Source organism: Schistocerca cancellata, chromosome 7, assembly GCF_023864275.1.
Source record: "Schistocerca cancellata isolate TAMUIC-IGC-003103 chromosome 7, iqSchCanc2.1, whole genome shotgun sequence".
Taxonomy (NCBI): domain Eukaryota; kingdom Metazoa; phylum Arthropoda; class Insecta; order Orthoptera; family Acrididae; genus Schistocerca; species Schistocerca cancellata.
In genome coordinates, this window is record NC_064632.1 from 236,685,589 (window position 1) to 236,709,958 (window position 24,370).

At 41.6% G+C, this 24,370-nt stretch overlaps 1 protein-coding gene and 1 pseudogene across 1 annotated transcript; both read right to left on the minus strand.

The window, feature by feature from the left end:
* Nucleotides 1-11,298: 11,298 nt before the first annotated feature.
* On the minus strand, nt 11,299-11,415 carry LOC126093087 (5S ribosomal RNA; annotated as a pseudogene).
* A 4,674-nt stretch (nt 11,416-16,089) lies between these two features.
* Nucleotides 16,090-20,797, minus strand: LOC126092712 (uncharacterized). The gene is made up of 4 exons (XM_049908436.1): nt 20,679-20,797; nt 18,161-18,329; nt 17,807-17,986; nt 16,090-17,016 (listed from the first exon to the last, which is right to left on the minus strand). Exons 1-4 carry the CDS (start codon nt 20,795-20,797, stop codon nt 16,090-16,092), a joined length of 1,395 nt encoding a protein of 464 aa, XP_049764393.1.
* Nucleotides 20,798-24,370: the final 3,573 nt, after the last annotated feature.

The following is a 24,370-nucleotide window of genomic DNA, read 5'->3' on the forward strand; positions in this document are numbered from 1 at the left end:
GGACCCTATTTATTGCCATAGTCAATTTTTATGCCATGTGGATACATTTCGCGTTTATAAGCGTAAAGCTGGATTCACCCACACAAGTAATGTGGCGCCACACCTTTCTCTAGTTGGATCATCAGAAATTCGACATAGTTGGACAGCTTTCAATATGGCGTCAGTTGAAATCGTATGGGCAGGTAAGAATTTTATAAGGCAGGTTGTGGCATTAGAGCTGTGACAAGGGTTAAAATACAAGAAAGACGAAACCCAAACGTTGGATCCAAAAAGAGATTTCGCACAGGGATGAACCAGAGGCCACAAACACATTTATAAAAGAAATAACACTTGGATACGAAACTGCTTTCTGCAGTGACAATCTAACCTACAGTTGGCATGTAAATATCGCCTGCAGACATACCACTCTTCCAAGATTTTAGGATCTCGTTTTATTCCAAACAACTAATTTTTAGTTGTTCAAACAAATTTCGGGCTTGCAGCCAGTCGTCGTTCAATACTTTGCACGATATTTCAACTGGGCACCTGCCAGTAGTCATCTTCAGGTGAGCCGTTGCAGACTTGCGAAAACGTTTTTTTTTCCTTTATTGAATTTCAATTCCCCCCGAAGGGGGCGGGCTGGCAGCAGCTTAGTATGCCGCTCTTCAGCCTACAGACTTTGTTAGAAAGATGAAGAGAATAAATAATAAAAACAGGCAATAAAATCGGAGACTTAAAGAGTAACATGGCGAAAAGCAATCGTGGAACTTAAAACAATGAACAGAGGGATGATGACGCTAAGAAAATACATACAAAGCAGACAGGTAAAACAATAGACAGACAATTAAAAAAACACGGCGACAGTCTGGTTTCTGTTCGCAAAAGACATAAAATTCACACCCAGCGACAGCATGGTTTCTGTTAGCAACACGAGAAAGATGAACAACACTGAACAGTCACTGGAACACTGCACTAAAAAGTTGGCAAATGTGACATTCCACAGCCAAGAGCAGGTGGGGGGAAACTGGACAGATGATGGGAAAATAAAAAAAAAGAAGGGGAGCCGGGAAAGGAGCTGATGGAGGATGAGGACCCATAAGAGAGGTGGGGGGCGCTGGGCAGACGCGACAGGAAGTGGGGTAGGCAGAGGAGGGGAATACAAAAGGACTCGGGGGGGGGGGGAGGTAGGGAGAGGTTTAGTGGGGAGAAAACAGGACGGAAGGGGGGAAGAGGGAACCCAGGGAAACGACAGAGGAAAGGAGGGGGAGTGAGGATCAGAGTTGATAGGAGCGATAAATGGAGGGAGAGAGGGCATCATCCGGGAGGGGGAGTGAAAACGTCGTCCATTCCGCAATATATAGCGTACTGTAACTATTCTGCGCATGCGTCGAAAACTTGATAGTTGAACCACACTGCCCGCCGGCAGCGCCTTCGCTGGTGGAATAGCGGTACTCAGTCGCCCTCTGCGTTGCTGTTTGCCATGGTGGTCGACGCAATCTGTCGTCTTCGATTTGAGCAAATCGTGGAGATGATGGGACTCCATGCACTGTCCAGCTGGTAGCCGCTGTCACGGTTTAACAGATTTTCCGCCAGTCGTATTTCTACGGATTCTTTAATAATGGAGTCTCAGAAAGACGTTGCTGTGGACAAAATCATTGTTTTCTCATACTCCATTGAATGTCCAGTAGAAATACAATGTTCAGCAATAGTGGACTTGCTTGGCTGCAAAAGGCGGGTGTAACGTTGATGTTCAGTGCAGCGTTCTTTCACGGTGGGTGTGGTTTGACCTATGTAAGCCATACCATATTGGCACGGTATCTTGTAAATTCCGACCTTTCGTAGTAACGGATTATCCTTAACTGATCCCACAAGGTCCGCAATCTTCGATGGTGGGCGGAAAACCACTTTTACCTGAAATTTTCGGAGGATTCTTGCTATTTTAAACAAAGTGTTACCAACGAAAGGAAGACAATTCACAACTAGAATGAGATTTTCACTCTGCAGCGGAGTGTGCGCTGATATGAAACTTCCTGGCAGATTAAAACTGTGTGCCCGACCGAGACTCGAACTCTGGACCTTTGCCTTTCGCGGGCAAGCGCTCTACCATCTGAGCTACCAAAGCACGACTCACGCCCGGTACTCACAGCTTTACTTCTGCCAGTACCTCGTCTCCTACCTTCCAAACTTTACAGAAGCTCTCCTGCGAACCTTGCAGAACTAGCACTCCTGAAAGAAAGGATATTGCGGAGACATGGCTTAGCCACAGCCTGGGGGATGTTTCCAGAATGAGATTTTCACTCTGCAGCGGAGTGTGCGCTGATATGAAACTTCCTGGCAGATTAAAACTGTGTGCCCGACCGAGACTCGAACTCGGGACCTTTGCCTTTCGCTTCGGTAGCTCAGATGGTAGAGCGCTTGCCCGCGAAAGGCAAAGGTCCCGAGTTCGAGTCTCGGTCGGGCACACAGTTTTAATCTGCCAGGAACTTTCAATTCACAACTAATTCACAACTAATTTTTAGTTTAACGGCTGCCACATCACACTGTGGAGCTAATCCCTGCATATAATCCACAATTTATACAATATTTCGTCTCCCAAATTTCAGACTTAAACAACTCGCTATTTTAATTACATACATTAAGGACACATTCTGAGACATCATTGGATCACCAATTTAGTATTGGAGAAAACGTGGAGAGTAAAAATCGTAGAAGGAGACCAAGAGATGAATACACTAGGCAGATTCAGAAGGACGTAGATTGCAGTAGTTACTCAGAGATGAGAGTAGCATGGAAAGCTGCATCAAACCAGTCTCTGGACTGAAGAGCACAACAACAACACATTAAGTTTATTTATTTATTCATGCAAAAAACATTGAAAATTGTGGAATACGTCATTGATTTGCACACACACACACACACACACACACACACACAAACTGCTGCTACAAAAAATAAGACATAGGTTGTTGTCCTTGTAGTTCCAGAAGCTGCAAAAGTGCACCTGTCCACCACTGTTTTCAGTTTTTTCAGTAACAAAATGATAATACATTGAAATCGAATGGAGTATAGCAGTATTTACTCCACACTAACAGCGACAGCATGCTTGTGTTTCAAAATACTGCCATCAAAAAGCAGTGGTGGCGTTTTTGTCTCCATTTGTGTGTGAAAAATGTTTTGCAAAGATTTGGCTCAGCATTGATTGCTAGTATTGGACATGACCTTTTAAGTACCTCAATGAACTTTTTGTGACTTGTCTTTGTGGCAATGTCTATTTTCTTATTTATACTGATGAATGACATTTTGCCTGACATGTATACAGTTAAATTCAAGCAAAATTGAGCTTCTGCTGAATTATATAGAATCAATCTGCCTCTTCCTTGTCTAAAAGGTAAACTTTACGTATGTATGAAACAGGTGTTTGGGAAATTTTGGAAATGAACATGAAATACAAGGCTCACAAGGTTTGACATGAATAGACAATGTACTTAGAGTGGGAAAAAAAGTAACAAGACAAATGAAACACAGGGCGTATGTGAGATACTAATCATGAATTTTTGTTTACTTTTCAGCTTTATTCTTTTTGTCCTGGCATAGTATAAGATTCTTATATATATATTAACATGTGTGATGTTACAGACTAACTGTCTTCTTGTATTTACATATGATGTGACGTATTGACATGTATTGCTTTACTTTATTTAATGTCTTATCAATGCATTTTCTCTGTATTAATTGTTGCTACAGGAGGTTGCAATATTAGCATAATAGTTACGTTAAATGTAGTACTGTTGTGAGCTCTCATAAGTCATGAAAGATGTTTAAGAATTCAAGAAAGAAGTGTAAGGAGGAGGCAAAGAAATAAGGTAAGACTGGAAGTTGTACAACATATAAATGAGTAAAGAAATAGTTACAAAGATGAATTTGACATGAAATGATTAGGTAGGGTAAATATCAGATGAAATATGATTAGGTGGGGCAAAAATGACAAATGGTTAGGTAGTACAATGGATTTAAATAATATGAACTTATAACAATGCATGAAATATCTGACAGAAAGAAGCAAGACATAAAGTAAACATATGTGTTTATTGGAAGCTTGATGAAATTATGGGTAAAATGATTAAGAGGTACACAAACTAAAGGATGAAATATAATTAGATAGTATGCTAATTACTGACCATATAAGATATAATAATAGACTGACATTTGACTGACTGCATAAAATATTCTTCGATGTGAACCTTGGTAACTAATTCATATTTTGCCTAATTATGTATTTCTGTTCTTCTTATCTGTGTGTGTGACCACTGTCCTCATGTATTTATTTCTTTTGTGTGATCACTATACTTATGTGTCTCTTTCTACCTTACTCCTTATACTTTCACGTATTTTACTGATGAAATGAATAAATATTTATTTGAATAGATTTAGAATTTTCTGTACACTGTTTCAAATGATTTATTTGTCTGATGCCTCTGTAATTCATTATTGTAAAACCATGATGTCATTCTTTTCTTACTTTTATTACAGACATGGAAATCTGTTGCTACCATTACACTACATGCACAGTACATATGTACAGCTATGTGAAATCTTATTACTCCTTTCTTAATATAGGTAACTGTATATTGTAGATGTAACAAATTGTAACAGATTGACCATTCATCACGAATGTTGAGACTTGCCAGGGCAGAAGAAATATGTATATTGATTTTACATTGAAATGTTATCTGACAAATGTTGGGATACTTCACCGATACAAGCTGCAGCTGACTTTTATAAGGAACTCCTCAATACTACAAGATGGTTGTGGGGTTAAAAATGAGTCTAAATTCTGCTTCAAACAGAGACCACTATGTATTTTACTGTTTATGAATGTGCGTGGTTGTCAGCAGAGAACCACACTTAGTCTCACTGTGTCTGCTTCCACATAACTTCCCACAACAGTGACATTATTGCAAAGTGTGAAAGAAACTTTGGTCGTTAGTGACAAGGACACTTGTCTACTTCATTTCATCATGTAACTTACTACTGCCACAGGTGACTGTGCTCAGAAATCTAGGCATTGTGTGATATAGACACTTTCTAACCCACTTCCTGTACACTACATAAAACAGTGTAGATCAGCAAAACTTCTTACTACAATGCCAAATGTGACATATAAACTTTCAAAATAGTCCTGTGCAGAATGTTTTCATAGAATCATAAAATAGGATAACCTACTTATGATAAAGTCTGTTGGTTATTTCATTCATATGTTCTTGAATTTTGTAAATTTTCTTTTACTTGTAGGTCTTTATCTCATATTCTTGTAAAGCTTTTTTCTCTTTACATTTGTAACATGTTTTAGAAGTTCCTATCTGTAATGTTTAGAATTTTGTCCTTATCCCATTCCTGTCTCATACAAACTTCTACTCAAGGAAGACTGAGGATATGTAAGGTGGGCATGTCTTTCTGATTTTTGTAAGTTATCAATGCACAACTTAAGTTGCTGTTAAATAATCTTTCGTCTTCTTGTGAGGCAGTCTTTGCCTCTGTGCAGTCTGCTACATTCTGAGTTGAAGTTAAGTGATGGACATATTCAGTAGTGCTGTGTTGAATTGTGACAGTATCTGTTAGATAATGAAAGATTTATTGTAAAGAGTTGCAAGCACAAATATGATGTATACCCTCAAAGCTGAACAGAATATGAATTTTGAATAATATATTTTTTAAGATAATACAGTTTAGATAAGACTGCAGCACTACAAAGCTAGTTTGTCAAAATGATTATTATCAACTAGTTAACTCCGTTCACAAACTTAGAGCTGGGAGAAAGACCATGCTGCTTCCCTGAATCATGCATTAACATATCAACTGATTGAGCTGCTAGGTTTTTATAAAAATTCTCTTTAACACTGTACCCCTTTTAAATCATTGTTTCCTTTGGTAAGCATACTATTGTTCAGCCCAATGTTACGAGTGGCTTTTTGAATACATACATCCTTCTAAAATCGTTGTCTTGGAATATCATTTTATGGGGATAGTTACTCTTCCTATCTTGCTGTTTATTCTACATTACCATGCTGCACCATATGGTATGCAATAGTCTAAATATTGTTTGGAAATTTTATTTAAAAATGGATATATAGTTTAGCTGCTGCCTGCTTGCTGTTTGCTGCTGTGCTTTCAAGAAATCTACAAAAATGTTGTCTAGGTGCAAGATAAGTGGAAATTTTTAATAGGACCAGATAACTGTTTTACTTCAGTTGTGCATTTAATACAAAAAAAGGTGTATTCCAACCAAATTAGATTCTGTTATGTCAAAGGTTAACATACGAGTTCAAGTTGGATGACATCTTGTGGGTACATAGCTTTGACAATATGTAGATCTTTTATAGAGTGGGAGGTAGATTTGAGCTAAATTGTATACAGAAACCACGTAGTGGGGAACTTACAATTTAAGAACCATACACATAATGTAAAGTTGTCTAGTACACACTTTGTACACCAGAATAATGTACACTGACGCGCCAAAGAAACTAGTATAGACACACATATTCAAACACACAGATATGTAAACAGGCAGAACATGACGCTGCGATGGGCAACGCCTATATAAGTGTTTGGCGCAGTTGTTAGATCGGTTGCCGCTGCCTCAAAGGCAGGTTATCAAGATTTAAATGAGTTTGAACGCAGTGTTATTATTGGCACCCAAGTGATGGGACACAGCATCCCTGAGGTGGCGATGATGTGCTGATTTTCCTGAACGACCATTTCACGAGTCTGCAGTGAATATCAGGAATCCGATATAACGTCAAATCTTCGATATCACTGTGGCTGGAAAAAGATCCTGCAAGAACAGGACCAACGACGACTAAAGAGAATCGTTCAACCTGACAGAAGCGCATACCTTCCTCAGATTGCTGCAGTTTTCAATGCTGGGCCATCAAAAGGTGTCAGTGTGAGAACCATTTGACGAAACATCATTGATATGGGGGCTTTCAGAGAGGAAAGTCCACTCGTGTACCCTGGATAACTGGACGACACAAAGCTTTACGCCTCGTCCAGCCCGTCAACACCATCATTGGACTGTTGATGACTGGAAACAGGTTGCCTGGTTGGATAAGTCTCGTTTCAAATTGTATCGACGGAATGGACATGTACGAGTATGGAGGCAATCTTATGAATCCTTGGACCCTGCATGTCAGCAGAGGAGTGTTCAAGCTGGTGGAGGCTCTGTAATGATGTGTTGCATGTGCATTTGGAGGGACATGGAACCCCTGATACATCTAGACACGACTCTGACAGGTGACAAGTACATAATCATCCTGTCTGATCACTTGCTTCCATTCATGTCCATTGTTCATTCCGACGAACGTGGGCAATTCCATCAGGACAATGCGACATCCCACACGTCCAGAATTGCTGCAGAGTGGCTTCAGGAACACTCTTCTGAGTTTAAATACTTCCGCAGGCGAAACTGCACAGACATGAACAGTATTGGAATTCTTTGCAACATGCTGTTTAGATGAGATCTCCAGCCCCTCGAACTCTTTCGGATTTGTGGACAACCCTGCGGGATTCATGGTGTCAGATCCCTCCAGGACTACTTCAGACATTAGCCGAGTCCATGCCACCTTGTGTTGCGGGACTTCTGCGTGCTCGTGGGGCCACTACACGATGTTAGGCAAGTGTACCAGTTTCTTTGGCTCTTTAGTGTGTTTAGTCTTACCATTACACTGTTCTGAAACTGCAAAAAGATTTTACGTGTGGAGTATCATCATGTCTGTGGTAGCTATTCATTCTTGCACAGAAATTAAAGCAGCCGCTCATTACATCCTAAGTTGGTACATTCATTGGAATTTTGGAAACTATTGCTGCCTCTTCTTTCTTTGAATGTGCTAACAACGAACTTCATACTTGCTATTTTCATATATATTACGAAAACTACTGAACAATAAGCGCCCCCAGTAGCAAATGAAAGTCCTGTTTGTATGTTGTATGATATAATTCGTATAAAAATTTACAATATACTGTGAGAAAAATAAACTTTCTCCTTTTCACTTGAAAGTAACTGAAACAAGGACAGAAAACAGCAGCAGGAACATTACTGCGCTGGTACTGTAACACATTTCATCTGGATATGTACTTTAATTTAGACGAATCCTAAAATAACTAGTTTGTAAATTTTTTTTAGTACTTCATACGCAGCTGAGACTAAGTCACCCTTTAATTCTTTATATTCTGAGTTGTAATTTGTTTTACTAAATGATCAACATATTTTGAATATTTGTGTGTTCCGTGTTTAATTTGCCACAGACTGTGACAACTCATTCATGGACAGAGCGATATTGTATGTACAATTACATCGAATCTTACAGAATATACGTTTATTAAATTAATAATGAAGCCCCAGAATCTCTCAGACAAGCGAGGATGAATACAAAAATAATATTGGGAAGTAACAGGATGTGTACCACCCACTTCTGACTTCGCATCTCAATGCCTCTACCCAGTATGTCACAGTGAACATTCGTTGTGGCATTTATCTTAGATTTCCTTAGCCTTAGCTGCTGGTATGTACTTTAATTTGTGTTATTCTTTGGAAAATAAGTCACCTAAAATAACTAATCTGTAAATTTACTTTTATACCTTATGGGTGGAGGAGATGTTTCAAATTGGTTGTGCATCATAATCAGAAGGGATCGCAAAAAGGGGACTATTATGGTCTGATCAATCTCACTGTATAGAAGAAATATCAAATAAATATAAGATTAAGGGTTGTAATCCAATGTCGACACCTTTCGACAAGAGTCGATAAATTAGACATCAGCCCCAAGATAGAAGGAGAGAGAAAAGCCATGAGAAATATTCCCAACTGAGAAGCTGCAGTCAAACTGACGTATGCACAGTTGGGAACCAGACCTGCACACATTTGCAGGTGCAGTTGTAAGCTGATCCAATAATTATCCAGTCATGCTTCACTGACAGGCAGTCAAAAGAATTCTGGGGTACTTGAAAGGGCCTAAGAACTTGAAGCTGCAATTTTCTAGGAGAGAGAACCAAAACATCACAGGATATAGTGATGCAGATTGTGCAGGAAACAAAGAGGAGTTGAAGTCAGTCACTGGTTTTCTGTTTAAATCAGTAGGATCTGCTATTTTCTGGAGTAGCAGAGAAGAATCCATAGTAGCTTTACCAACTACTCTAGCTAAATACATGCCTCTTGCCTCAACTTGCCAAAAGGTACTCTGCATACAGAGGTTAAAAGTGGAGATCTTTCCATGCTCTGAAAGTGACCCTATTAAAATTTTTGTGATAACGAGGTGTGGTCAGTGTGTACAAAACCAGAGGCCGCAATGGATGAACAAAATATATTGATACAAGAAATCATTTTATTAGAGAAAATATAGACTCGCCTCTAGCTATAGTGGGACAAATCTCGACAGAGTAGCTGCTTGCTGATATGTTAACTAAGTCACTTCCAAGGACAAAATATCATCAAATCTACATCTATAGCTAAGTCTACAGACATACTCTGCAAACCATAGTATGGTGCAGGGTGGAGGATAGCTTGTACCACTACCAGTCATTTCCTCACCTGAGCATCTCAGTAATACCCACATGTTGATTGAATCTACTGGTAACGAACCTAGTAACCCACCTCTGAATTCCTTCAATGTCTTTCTTTAATTTAACCTGATGGGAATTTGAAACATTTGAGCAGTACTCAAGAATATGTCGCATAGTGTACTATATGAGGTCTGCTTTACAACTGAATCACATTTTTCTAAAACCCTCCTCATAATCTGATGTCATGTATTCGCCTTCCTCATAATCTGATGTCATGTATTCGCCTTCCCTACTACCATCCTTAAGTGGTCGTTCTATTTCACACTCCTTTGCAATGTTGCCCTTAGATATTTAATAAACGTTACTGCATCAAGCAGTAGACTACTAATTCTCTATTCGAAGATCATGGGATTGTTTTTCCAACTTATCTGTATTAACTTACATTTTTCTGGATTTAGAGCAAACTACTATTGTTCAAGGCAACTGAAAGTTTTTTCTAAGTCATCTTGTATTCTTCTACAGTCACTCAATAACAACACCCTCATGTACACCACAGCATCATCGAAAAAAAGACACAGAACGAACAACAGTACTGTCACACTTCCCCGGGGCACTCCTGATGATACCCTTGTCTCTGATGAACACTCGATGTCGAGTACAACGTACGGCGTTATATTATATAAGAAGCTTTCGAGCCACTTATATACCTGGGAACCTATTTCATTTGCTCGATCTTCATTAACAGTGTGCAATGCGGCACGCTGTCCAATGCTTTCTTGACATCTAGGAGTAATGGAACTGCCTGTTGTCCTTCAGTCACGATTCGCAGAATATCATGTGGGTAAAGAGCAAGTTGAGTTTCGTACAAGTAATGCTTTCTAAAGCCATGCTGATTTGTGGACAGAATTTCTTCTGCATCAAGGAAATTAATTGTATTCGAACTCAGAATGTGGTCAAGAATTCCGCTGCAAACTAAAATTAACAACATTGGACTGTCATTTTGAAGGTCCATTCTTTTACCCTTCTGACATACAGTAGTCTGCACTTCCTTCCAGTCGCCTGGGTCTTTCCGATTTTTTTTTGTTAAAGCACGATTGGCCATTTCCATCTTTAATCCACTTATTCAGCTCATACTTCCCCAGGTCTCGATTTACAATCTGTTTAAACTTTGTCTGTAATTCCTCTACATCCACCATACTGAATCTAGATCATGCTCATTCATTTTCTAAATGGATGCTAACAACTGCTTATCTGCTCTTTTTAGCAAGCATACTCTACTAGCCTCCTTATGGATTTATTAACTTTAGTAATTATTGCAGCTATGATCACTAATTCCTGTCTCTATACTGACAATGTCGATAAAATAAGGCCTGTCTGAAGTTACAAGTGCTAAAATACTTCCATTGCATGTGGACTCTCTAATTAGCTCTTCAAAATAGTTTTCGGGAAACATGTACGACATTTTCACAAGACTGGCTGTCAATACCACATGCAGTGAATCCTATAGATGTCCCAGTCTACAATTAATAAGTTAAAGTGGAGTAGCAGCAGCAGCAGCAGCAGCACTCCGTCTTCAGGCCACAAGAGGCGCATCGGGTCCATCCGACCGCCGCGTCATCCTCAGTTGAGGATGCAGATTGGTGGGGTGTGTGGTCAGCCCACCACTCACCCGGTCGTTATGATGGTTTTCTTTGACCGGAGTCGCTACTATTCGGTCGAGTAGGTCCTCAATTGGCATCACGAGGCTGAGTGCACCCCGAAAAACGGCAACAGCGCGTGGCGGCTGGATGGTCACCCATCCAAGTGCCAGCCACGCCCGACAGTGCTTAACTTCGGTGATCTCACGGGAACCGGTGTATCCACTGCGGCAAGGCTGTTGCCAAGTTAAAGTGGCCTCCAACTAATATTGTATGATCTGGGTGTTTCCAGGCTACTGATCATAGACTTCTTTTGAATGTTTTCAAAACTGTTATTCTGGAATTTGGAGGCCAGTAATAAATGCGACAATTAGCTTGAACTCGTCTAGATCTGTTACATGTGTCCAGGTAACTTCATTTTAAATTCCATTTCGATCTTGACGGATACAAAATTCGTGTCGACTGCAATAAACACTACCATTTCTATGGTGTCTAATCTGTCTTTTCGATCTATATTCTATGCTTCGCTAAATATTTCAGAGCTTTCTACTTTGGGTTTCAGCCAGCTCTCGATTCTGAAAATAATTTGAGTATGAGAATTCTCTTGGAGGGTAGTAAATGCAAGAACTTTGTTACGAATGCTTCAACAATATTTACTTTTAAACTTTTAACAGTGGAAGCGTCTTTACTTTGTATGCGATCTGATTTCACTCTCTGTGTATTGACTGGTGAGCGTTCACAGACGATCTAGCCTAAAAACCCTAATGTGCACTCCATAAGTACTCTACTCCTCAAGTAGCTGCTTACTTTGTGTAGTGCACCCCCGACTATCTAGGGGAGTCCTGCAATTCTTCACCCCATAACTCAAATCCAGAAACCTGCAACCAGGACTGTCAACGAAACAACGGAGCCTTTGGTTGAGATCCTGCACTTGGTTCCAAATCCCAATCAGTTCTGGAAATGATGCTGCATATTGTGAGCTCTGCTTGTACCATGCGCATAAGGCTGGCACTCTTCACCACTTCTGTCAGCCACCTGCATAAACTGAGAATGGCCTCAGAACCCAAGCGACGAATGTGAGCCACAATTTGTAGATCACTACACCCTGCATGCTCGATAGTTGCTGGCAGGGCCTCTTCCACAACTTTGATGGGTCCTCCGACAGACATACTGAGTGGAAATTAGATTTCTTTCCGGCCTGGGGTCCTATTTGCGTAAGGGGCTCCATAAAATGACTAACTTTAGAAATCCCAATAACTAATGAATCGCTCCCCCTGTGTGCTTACTTCAACCATGCTGCAGGAGCAGCCACCTCTTCATCCACAGAGTGGGTTTGTTTGCCAGTCTCCACATGGACTCTCCACGTCCATAAATGTGAACATGTTAGTACCCATCACTCAACCTGCAGTGAGTGCAGATCCGCTGCATTGGGTACACTGCAAGGTGCCTTGTCAGCAGAAGCTGTGAAACAAGTGGCACATGAGGTGTCCAATGTGACATGCCAGATTCTCTGCCACCACTACACCCTGAGGCAGCAGCCTGCAGACAGCTGACAGTGGCCATAATGATTAAGCAACGTGGGCTAATAGTATAAAGTTTTGTTAGTAGGTATTGATTATAGTGGGAGTGTTATAAATTAGAATCTATGCCACTGCTGTTATATGTTCTTTGCCATTAATTTCCATGTAAGCTGTTAATTTTCATTCAAATGTGTGTTCTGAATATTATGTGTACGTATTAGTACAATAAAAAGTTATTGTGTGATACTTCAAACTGTCATCGCTTTACTTAATGACTTTACTGAATATTTAAAAAATAAATAAAGCAATGTTTCCATTTGCGTTTGATGCACTACACTAATACTTTTGAATCCTTCAGGAAGGTAATTTAATCAATCACTTATGAAATGTGATCTAGTGATTCTCCAAATCCGTTATTCAAACATTTTTTTTATAATAAATGTACACTGAAGCGTCAAAGAAACTGGTATAGACATGCATATTCAAATACAGAGATATGTAAACAGGCAATATATGGTTCAAATGGCTCTGAGCACTATGGGACTTAACATCTGAGGTCATCAGTCCCCTAGAACTTAGAACTACTTAAACCTAACTAATCTAAGGATATCACACACACCCATGCCCATGGCAGGATTCGAACCTGCGACCGTAGCGGTCGCGCGGTTCCAGACTGTAATGCCTAGAACCGCTCGGCCACACAGACCGGCGACAAATATGGCGCTGCGTTTGACAGCGACTATATAATACAACAAATGTATGGCACAGTTGTTAGACTGGTTACTGCTGCTACAATGGCAGGTTATCAACATTTAAGTGAGTTTGAACATGATGTTATTGTCAGCACCTGAGCGATGGGACACAGCATCCCCGAAGTGGGGATGTAGTGGGAATTTACCATACATCCATTTCATGAGTTTACCGTGAATATCAGGAATTCAGTAAAACATCAAATATCTGACATCGCTATGACCAGAAAAAGATCTTGCAAGAACAGGACCAACGACGACTGAAGAGAATCGTTCAATGTGGCAGAAGTGCAACCCGTCTGCAGATACCTGCAGATTTCAATGTTGGACAATCAATATGTGTCAACGTGCGAACCATTCAACGAAACATCATCGATATAGGCTTTCAGAGCCAAAGGCCCACTTCTGCACCCTTGATGACTGCATGACACAAAGCTTTACACCTCGCCTGGGCCTGTCAACACCATTATCGGCCTGTTGATGACCGGAAACATGTTGCCTGGTCGGACAAATCTAGTTTCAAATTGTATGGAGCGAATGGACATGTACGGATATGGAGGCAACCTTTTGCATGTCAGCAGAGGAGCATTCAAGCTGGTGGAGGTTCTGTAATGGTGTTGGGTGTGTGTGGTTGGAGTGATATGGACCCCTGATTCGACTAGATACTACTCTGACAGGTGGCATGTACATGGGCATCCTGTTTGAGCTCCTGCATCCGTTCATGTCCATTGTGCATTCCAACAGACTTGGGCAATTCCAGTAGGACAACATGACACTACACACGTCCAGAATTGCTGCCAAGTTGCTCCAGGAACACTCTTCTGACTTCAAACACTTCTGCTGGCCACCAAACTCCCCAAACATGAACATTACTGAGCATATCCAGGATGCCTTGCAATGTGCTGTTCAGGAGACATCTCCACCCCCTCATGCTCTTACGGATTTGTGGACAGCCCTGCAGGATTTATGGTGTCATTTCCCTCCAGCACTACTTCAGACATTAGTCGAGCCCATGCCACCACATGTTGCGGCACTTCTGTATGCTTGCGGGAGCCCTACATCATATTAGGCAGGTTTAACAGTTTCTTTGTCTCTTCAGTGTAAATCCTGATCAACAATTAAAAAGTTTTTGATTTTTTATTCTATATGTGCAATTCTTGGGTATTTAAATCTCCTTCTTTTTCTCTAATTTCTTCTCTTCCCCCTCATCAGCTGCTTGTTTTACATATTCTGTATACCAAGTCTGTCTTTACTTCATTTGATTTAAACTAGCACAGAGAATAAAATTACAGCCAGCAAATCTGTGATGAAAGTGTGTTACGTTCTCACAGTTAATCTGCAGCTGGAGCAGACTTTGAACTGCAGTCTTGTGGTTTTCATTGAATTTCATCAACTACGAAACTACCTCTGGAATTTTTAATTTTTAATTTTTTTGCAAAGTTTTCAATATCAAAATTACTTAAAGGATGAATATACATTCCAATAACTATTTTAATTTATTTCAAACTTGATATTTTCAGTTTCTCTGTTAATGAATTATATCTCCTTTGTTTAGCTAATTAGGCAGCTTGTAACTTTTTCTGTTTTTTATGATCCAAGCTTGTGATAGTTGCTTCATCACCTACTAAAGATCATAAAGCTCCAAAAGCAGCAATCAGGAATTGAAGGAATTTCCCTTAATGCTGATTAAATCTAAAGCCTTCTTTTTTCCATCATAAGTGCTCTACAATCTTTTTACTAACTGAATTCGATAATGTTAATGTAAGAATCTACTTTTTAAAATTTGTCTTAGATTAATGTCTTTTCTATGCATCAGTTAAGTAACTATCAAGAAAATCATAATTTCAAATTCATTCTTTTATCAATTTGCCTTCTGTTTTTCCCACGGAAGTAATATTATAATAAAACAGATTTATATCATTTATACACTCCTGGAAATGGAAAAAAGAACACATTGACACCGGTGTGTCAGGCCCACCATACTTGCTCCGGACACTGCGAGAGGGCTGTACAAGCAATGATCACACGCAAGGCACAGTGGACACACCAGGAACCGCGGTGTTGGCCGTCGAATGGCGCTAGCTGCGCAGCATTTGTGCACCGCCGCCGTCAGTGTCAGCCAGTTTGCCGTGGCATACGGAGCTCCATCGCAGTCTTTAACACTGGTAGCATGCCGCGACAGCGTGGACGTGAACCGTATGTGCAGTTGACGGACTTTGAGCGAGGGCGTATAGTGGGCATGCGGGAGGCCGGGTGGACGTACCGCCGAATTGCTCAACACGTGGGGCGTGAGGTCTCCACAGTACATCGATGTTGTCGCCAGTGGTCGACGGAAGGTGCACGTGCCCGTCGACCTGGGACCGGACCGCAGCGACGCACGGATGCACGCCAAGACCGTAGGATCCTACGCAGTGCCGTAGGGGACCGCACCGCCACTTCCCAGCAAATTAGTGACACTGTTGCTCCTGGGGTATCGGCGAGGACCATTCGCAACCGTCTCCATGAAGCTGGGCTACGGTCCCGCACACCGTTAGGCCGTCTTCCGCTCACGCCCCAACATCGTGCAGCCCGCCTCCAGTGGTGTCGCGACAGGCGTGAATGGAGGGACGAATGATGTCCTCCTCGCCGTGTCCGGCGACAGCGACTCCGTCAGTCTTCTCTGTCCTTGTTGTGGTAGGCTCGGATGTGGCTCGCGAATCCGAATTTCGCTTTGAATATCCTGTTGCATGGAGCACAGTGAAGTTGACCAGCAGAGTTGTAAGTATACGTGTAGACAGGCTTGAGCTGAGATTTTCGGAGCTCTCTTTTAGCATCCAGGTCCATTACACGCTTTTGCTCGAATTGTTCGATGCTCTTATGTACAGTTGATCGCCACTCCGATCGGCGCAATGCTAGCTCCTCCCAACGGTTGCTTGGGATGCCACAGGCTGTAAGGTGGCGTTTAATGGTGTCTTTATATCGCAGGTGTTGACCACCTTTCCTCCTCTTCCCGCACGAGAGCTGCGAGTAGAACACCGCTTTAGGTAGCCTACTGTCATCCATGCGTACTATGTGACCACTCCATCTCAGTTGATGTTTAATTATTAAAGCTTCAATACCAGCCAGTTTCACGCGGCGCAAAATCTCCGTGTTTGGGACACGGTCTTCCCATTTGATGCGCAGAATTGATCTCAGACATCGAAGATGAAATTTATCTAGCTTCTTAATGTCAGCTTTGTAACAGCACCAGGTTTCCGAGGCATAGAGTAAGGTAGATAATACTAATGCTTTGTAGACTGCAATTTTTGTTTGTAGTTTGAGATCATGTGATTTCCATACTCGGTCATTAAGCTTACCGAAGGCTGAGGCTGCGCTGGCTATACGCGCTGCGATTTCCGATGTCAGGCTGTTGTCACTTCTAATTTGGCTTCCCAGGTATTTGAACTTTGACACATTTTGCAAGTGTTTGTTATTTATCTCAATACTAGAGTCATCTGCATTAAGACCTCTAAGTGGTTGTTTAAGAACTTGCGTCTTAGTGATGCTAATGGCTAAGCCAAATCTTCTGTAGGAGGCATTTTGCAGGTTTATGTAAGTCTGAAGAGTTTCTCAAGAATTAGCCATCATGCATACATCATCCGCGTAGAGAATCTCTAAGATGGATAGTTTGGTTACGCGACTTTTTGTTCTGAGGCGAGAGATGTTGAAGACACTTTTGTCTGTCCTTGTGTCGAGACTAATTTGATTACTACAGGCTTTGGTCGCGTCTCTCATAACAACTGCGAAGTAAAGTGAGAAGAGTGTGGGAGCCAGAACACAGCCTTGTTTTAAACCACATGTCACGGGAAACTGTTCTGAGAGCTTGTCCTCATGGCGGATTTTTGCCATCATGTTTTCATGAAACTGCCGAAAACAAACTGACAATTTTGTCAGGGCACCCAGTTTTCTTTAGTATGATCCAGAGAGCTTCCCGTGGGACACGATCAAAAGCTTTTTCCAGGTCTACAAAGCACATGAACAAAGGCCGATGTTGCTCTAAGCTTTTCTCTTGCATTTGTTTGACAACAAATATGGCATCCACTGTGCCTCTGTTTGGGCGAAAGCCACACTGGGTCTCTGGTAGCAGTTTTTCTGCATAGTGTGTTAACCGGGTGTTAATTATGTGGGCAAGGACTTTTCCCGCTGCTGAGAGAAGAGAAATGCCCCTGTGGGAGCTGCAGTCTGATATCTCACCCTTGCCTTTATAGATCTTGGAAATACAAGCATCTTTCCAGTCTTGTGGAATCATTTCATACTCCCAAATCCTTAAGATCAGAGCAAACAATGGTTTCTTGATGTTTGGCCCCCCATATTTATATAGCTCTGATGGCAAGTTATCTAATCCTACTGTTTTGTCATTTTTCAGCTTAGCCAGTGCTGAAATGAATTCACTGTAGGAAGGGGCATCCGCAAGTTGTTCCTCAACTGGCAGGTCTTCAAGTGCTTCTATGTATGGAATATCGGTTGTCTGATGGTCGGGATTAAGAACGTCATTAAAATGTTCCGCCCACCGAGACAGGATGTCACTCTGTTGCGTCAGCCGACAAATTTTATCTTTCTTATAGACTGGTGCTATCTACCCAACTCTTGGACCAAAGATAGTTTTCAGGGACTCAAAGAATCTGCCCGTTTGGTGTGTGTCGGCATATAGCTGTATTTCATTTGCTTTATTTGCCCACCAACTGTCTTTGAGAGCACGTACCTTCACTTTCAGATTGTAATGCGCTGCTCTACGCTTGTTATCATCAGGGGTGCGAAGAGAGGTTCTGAAATCATTAATTAGCTTTCTGATCTCTGGATCTGAGTCGTCAAACCAGTCCTGGTGCTTCTTCTGAGGCTTTCCCAAGACTTCTGAAGCACAGCCACGCAATCTGCTAGCGTATGCACTCCACTGTTCATCTACAGGGGCAGATTCAGATATCAAAAGGCCATCGACACCAAATTTTTCATCCAGTTTTGCTCTCACAGTCTGATCATTGGCCAAGATTTAGCAGGACAATTTTGTTGGTATTTTGTGTGAAGCTCGGCGTGGTGCCTTCAAAGTTATCTTTAATTTGGACCTCACGAGTCGATGGTCTGTCCATCCCTGAGCGCCTCTCATTGCACATGTGACCAGTACGTCACCAAGATCTTTTTTCCGTACTATCACATAATCCAGAAGGTGCCAGTGTTTAGATCGCGGATGCATCCATGTCGTTTTATATTTTTCAGGCAGACGAAAATATGTATTTGTCAGACAGAGTTCAAACTCGGCACATAGAGTTAGAAGATCCAAACCATTCGAATTGCATTTTCCAATCCCATGGCGACCGAGGACTCCATTCCAAGCACTGAAATCATTCCCAACACGAGCATTAAAATCACCAAGTAACAGAAGTTTATCTGCAGAAGGAATATCCCTAAGGACATGTCGGAGGTCTTGGTAGAACTTGTTCTTCTCTTCATCCGGAGATGGCAATGTAGGTGCGTATACATTGATCAAGTGAAGATATTTCTTGGATGCCAGGTGAAGTCTGAGTGTTATTATTCTGTCACTGATACCTTTTGGGAGTTCTGTTAGTGAGCATGCCAATTTATTGCGTATGGCAAAGCCTACCCCACTTTCCGCCCTTTCAATGGATGATTTTCCACTCCAGTAGTAGGTATAACCTCCGAGCGGTTCACATAACTGTCCAGAGTCACTAAGATGTGTTTCACTTATGGCGGTAATGTCGATGTTATATCTAGCCAATTCCCTTGCGATAAGTCCTGTCTTTCTCTCTGGGCACTGATTATGGTCGTTATCCTGTAAAGTACGGACGTTCCAGACTCCAATCATTAGATATTTAAGGTAACTGTTTATTTTATTATTTTTTGGCCGCATATGTTAGTGAACAAGTGACCGCAGTTTGCCACTTGTGCTGGGTTGAGACGGGCTATGTTTAGGCCACCTTTTCTAGGCCCCTCCCTGGATTAGGGAAAGCAGAGCGATCCTAAATAGGGCTGCTTTGTCGTCTGACGAGCTGCCGAACCAGTCCTCCCGTCTCTCACGAGTACCAGAATGACCATCACCGTCTGACTGCCTAACGTGCAGAGCACCAACTAAGGTTCAGGTACACCAAACCCTTGCCTCACCATCAGTACTCCATCGCCGCAGGACTTTCAATGCTCATAGTCCATTGAAACTTAGCCGGAGTCATCTGCGCGTGAAGCTATTTAAAGTGGACAAGCAGTTGCGCAGATGCAGATCCACTCTCTCGTCCTCTGCCTCTGGTTGGCAGTGGATCGTAGGGCCGATACAACTGGCAAGAGGCAGGGGATGCAGTGAATGGCCATATGCCACTGGAAGTATCCTGACATACGCCCTTAAGGCACATCACAGGTGCCTTGCTTCGTCGGTACAGAAGCCGTGAGGGACGAATGGAGACGTGTCGTCTTCAGCGATGAGAGTCGCTTCTGCCTTGGTGCCAATGATGGTCGTATGCGTGTTTGGCGCCGTGCAGGTGAGCGCCACAATCAGGACTGCATACGACCGAGGCACACAGGGCCAACACCCGGCATCATGGTGTGGGGAGCGATCTCCTACACTGGCCATACACCACTGGTGATCGTCGAGGGGACACTGATTAGTGCACGGTACATCCAAACCGTCATCGAACCCATCGTTCTACCATTCCTAGACCGGCAAGGGAACTTGCTGTTCCAACAGGACAATGCATGTCGGCATGTATCCCGTGCCACCCAACGTGCTCTATAAGGTGTAAGTCAACTACCCTGGCCAGCAAGATCTCCGGATCTGTCCCCCATTGAGCATGTTTGGGACTGGATGAAGCGTCGTCTCACACGGTCTGCCCGTCCAGCACGAACGCTGGTCCAACTGAGGCGCCAGGTGGAAATGGCATGGCAAGCCGTTCCACAGGACTACATCCAGCATCTCTACGATCGTCTCCATGGGAGAATAGCAGCCTGCATTGCTGCGAAAGTTGGATATACACTGTACTAGTGCCGACATTGTGCATGCTCTGTTGCCTGTGTCTATTTGCCTGTGGTTCTGTCAGTGTGATCATGTGATGTATCTGACCCCAGGAATGCGTCAATAAAGTTTACCCTTCCTGGGACAATGAATTCACGGTGTTCTTATTTCAATTTCCAGGAGTGTAGAAAGAAAAAATAATATAAATACATAATATGAACGAAAATTTCCCCAGGTATCTGGGCCAACTCTAATACCCGTAACTTACCTTCTTTTAGCACGCATAATTTCTCTGACAGTAATTGCTGAAATTTTCTCTTTCAAATCGACATCTCGAGTGTACAGTTTTTTTGTACACTTTATGTTGCAAAATTTTATCTGTTTCATGTTTAGACTCTAAATGCTTGTTATCCCTATGCTAGATATCATATTCTGTACATTTGTTGTTGAACTGATTAATTCCTTCATTTCCTGTAGCTAATTTTTCTTCTAATGTCTTTCCTAACTGCAATTATTATGTCCAGGAAAATGCATCAAAACTTAATCTGTTAATTAACGTATTAACAAATCCTTTACCATCTGAAATCTATATGAAAAATTATACAAAAATGTTAACGCTATAATATTTCTTTAGGGTTATTAATTAAAAATTATTGAACTTTTTGTTAACATTTTTGTTAATTCAGGTTTTTTCATTCTTATAATTATTGTCTTCAGTGGCTTCTTTTCCATGAATAACCATCAGTCCAACCATTAACTGCCTAATGTCATACACTCTAATATACTCCAATGATACTTTTTAAAAATCTTTCATCTGTTTTTGCTGTCGACATCAGATCATAAAGATACCACATTTAGTCTACTTGCTTGTGGGAAATAGTTCTCATTAGTATCTTTCGTCAAAAATGTGTATTTGTCACATCCACTGGACATAATTGTGTTTAGGTTGTATGCAGAACATACTGCATGTGAAATGAGTAACTTATTTGAATATTATCATAAATAGAAAAGACAAATTTTCCATTCCAGTACTCCATAGTAATATGTTTATCTGATAAAAGTTTCAAATAATCCATAAATACCTTCATAGCTTACTTCATTCACTGTTAATTTATCTTCATTGAATTCTCCTCATAAATTAGTAATATACTTAACACATCAACTGGTCTTAGCCTAAACATCTCAACTTTACTGTTGTTTATATATCTTAAAATTTGTGCTCTCATGCTTGTAAAAGTGTCTCTATTTTGATCTATCGTCTTTTTATTTTTACTCTCTTCTTAATACTTACTCATCTCATGCTGTATTTATGATTTACTTAAAGTATAATCATTTGGTTTTTAAACTGACAGAAAAAAATATCACAACACTGGGAAAGAGTTGTACGCACATTTCTACATCTGAAACACGATGTCTATGAAAATTCGCATAAGAGGGCTCTAGCAGCGTCACCATGAGGATGCAAATCAATTTTACTGTAAGTGCACACTCTAATAGACATTAGAGCATTAGTTAGCTTTGAGACTAGATGAGGTGAGGTGATGTTAGTCAAGAATGCCTTTAGGGTGACAAACACACCATTACCACTACCTGATTGAATTTGAACAGGTCGTGTAATAGGGCTGTGATGAGCTGGATGCTCCTTCTGTGATATTAGTGAAACTCTTTGCAGGAATGTAGCCATTGTACATAATTCCTGGCAGCTGTGGTCACAGTCGCAGGAAGTTAGGACTCTAGGTAGCCAAGTGGCACTATTGAGAGGGAAGACTATTGTGTTCCGTGCATGGTTCTGGCACATCATACTGCATTGGCTGCAGCAATTTCAGCAGCAGTTGGCACCATAGTTACACAAAGAACTGTTATAGCTCTGAATCACAGGCTCTGTAGCGACCCAAACCACCATCATTTGCAACTTCAATGATATCGAGAGAGGGCTCATTGGAGGTTAGGTTGGAGGTCTGTTGTGTTTTCTGATGAAAGCTGGTTGTGCCTCGGTGCCAGTGATGGTGTGTGTTGGTTAGAAGGAGGCTAGTTGACTGCCTGCAACCAACCTGTCTATGTGCTACACACACTCGACTTACACCTGGTGTCATGGTCTGGGTGCGACTTAGTATGATTGCAGGAGCACCATCGTGGCTGTCCCACGAAACCTGTCTGCAAATTTGCATACCAGTGTGTTTATTCCATCTGTTGTGCCACCATTCATGAACAGGATGTGTTTTCCAAAAGGATAACGCTCGCCCACATACCGCTGCAGTAGCACATCATGTTCTACAGGTACAGCTGTAGTAGCACAGCATGTTCTGGTTGCCTTGGCCTGCTCGATCACAGATGTGTCGTCAGTCGAGTACAATTGTCATCCAAAAACATCATTAGCTGTCGCTGTATTGACCGACCAAGTGCAACTGACATGGAACTCCATCGTACAAGCTGACATCTGGTGCCTGCACAACACAATGCATGCACGTTTGCATGCTTGCATTCAACATTCTGACAATTGCACCCATTTTTAATGTACCAGCATTTCAAGTCTGCAAAGGCTTATATCACACTTCTATTAATCTGTGATCTTGCAGTGTTAATCACTTAAATATGTTACACTGACAAATGTATTCCCGAAATTTCATTGTTCTGTATTAACTATTTTTTGGTGTTGCTTCTTTTTTCCATCAGTGTGTTATGGAGCAGAAGGAATTGAAAACGTGTTGGTCAATATCGTATCACACAGAGCTCACTATGCCACACCAGAGTTGGCGACATGACTAAATGCCACAGACATAATCGAGGGCTTGCTGCAATCCGCAACGAGATATGGGAGGCACTTCAGAGGATCACGCCTCCCTCTCAGCAATAGCAGTGCCCTCACGCTGAGGTATAGGGCTGAGCATGCGAGGGTTCACACCAGTTCTAGAGCACAGCTCAGGTGCGGATTAAAAGGGGGGGCAGGGAAGGCGACCCCTCCCCCCAGCCAGAGAGTTGAATCTCCATTAAAATGAAATGGTAATTTTTGTAATTTGCGTCAAAGTTAAAATAGAGTCTTGGTCAGCGGAATTAGTCATTTAATTCAGTATTCCCCACCACCTTACTCTGTGTGCCCATGAGAATGTACTACCTGTACCAATGACTTGCGCTCTCCCTCCTGTTTGAACTGTGGGCACAAAATATTAGTAGGGCCTCCTGATCTGCCGCAGCAGCTCGCGCTTTGCGTTTCCCTTAGGACACTATCTGCTTTGCCCCTTTGTTGTCATTGCTACTATTGTTAGACTGCTTGCCCAGAAATCAGGAGCATATTCAAACAGTTTAGACGCCTTCACATGACGCCACTGTGAACAAATATGTGGAAACAAATACCCAAAGTTCACAACAAAATTAAAATATACGAAGATTTCTCTTCAGTTTCTGAAAGTCACAGCGATCAACAGGGGTTTTTGAAGATGTCAAATATGCCAATATTTGTGATGAAGATAAAGTGGATGAAGAGAACAAAAATTCCAAAATGACTGGAGCAAAATTAGATAAAACTGTGCTGAACACTATGAAAAGCTTTAATCTTGATCTTTGTAAATGCATTGGTATTCCAGCAGATGAATGCTCTGTCATGAGTTCTGTAGTTGTGCGAGCAGTCACTACAATAAAGGAAACATTTAATAATGCTGGACGAGCCCCTTGTTCTAACCATTCTTTGAATTTGTCTATTTCAAAGTGCTCTGACGCGCAATTAGTGCGAAACTCAGTTGGTGTCATTAGAGAGGTTGTCTCTTTTATTTACAGGTTCGCCAAAAAGAAATTCTGTGCTCATAAAGCATGTGGGCACCAGCTATTCACTATGTGTGAAACGTGGTGGGTAGAAAGGCATATATCTTAGCGTTCTTTTTAAAGAAGAAAAAACGTTGAAAAAATCGTGTCATGCCTTGAGGAAATTTTGCAATGGTCACATTTTTCAAGTGATACCTTCGGCCT

Excerpts from the sequence above, each read along its gene's own strand:
- LOC126092712 (XM_049908436.1), bottom strand. The coding sequence starts at position 20,797 with ATGAAACAGATAAAATTTTGCAACATAAAGTGTACAAAAAAACTGTAC. Across the intron at positions 17,987-18,160 it reads ATTACAATCTGAAAGTGAAG|AGTGACATCCTGTCTCGGTG; the intron begins GTACGTGCTCTC and ends CTGACGCAACAG. Across the intron at positions 17,017-17,806 it reads AGCTGAAAAATGACAAAACA|ACTTACATAAACCTGCAAAA; the intron begins GTAGGATTAGAT and ends GAAACTCTTCAG.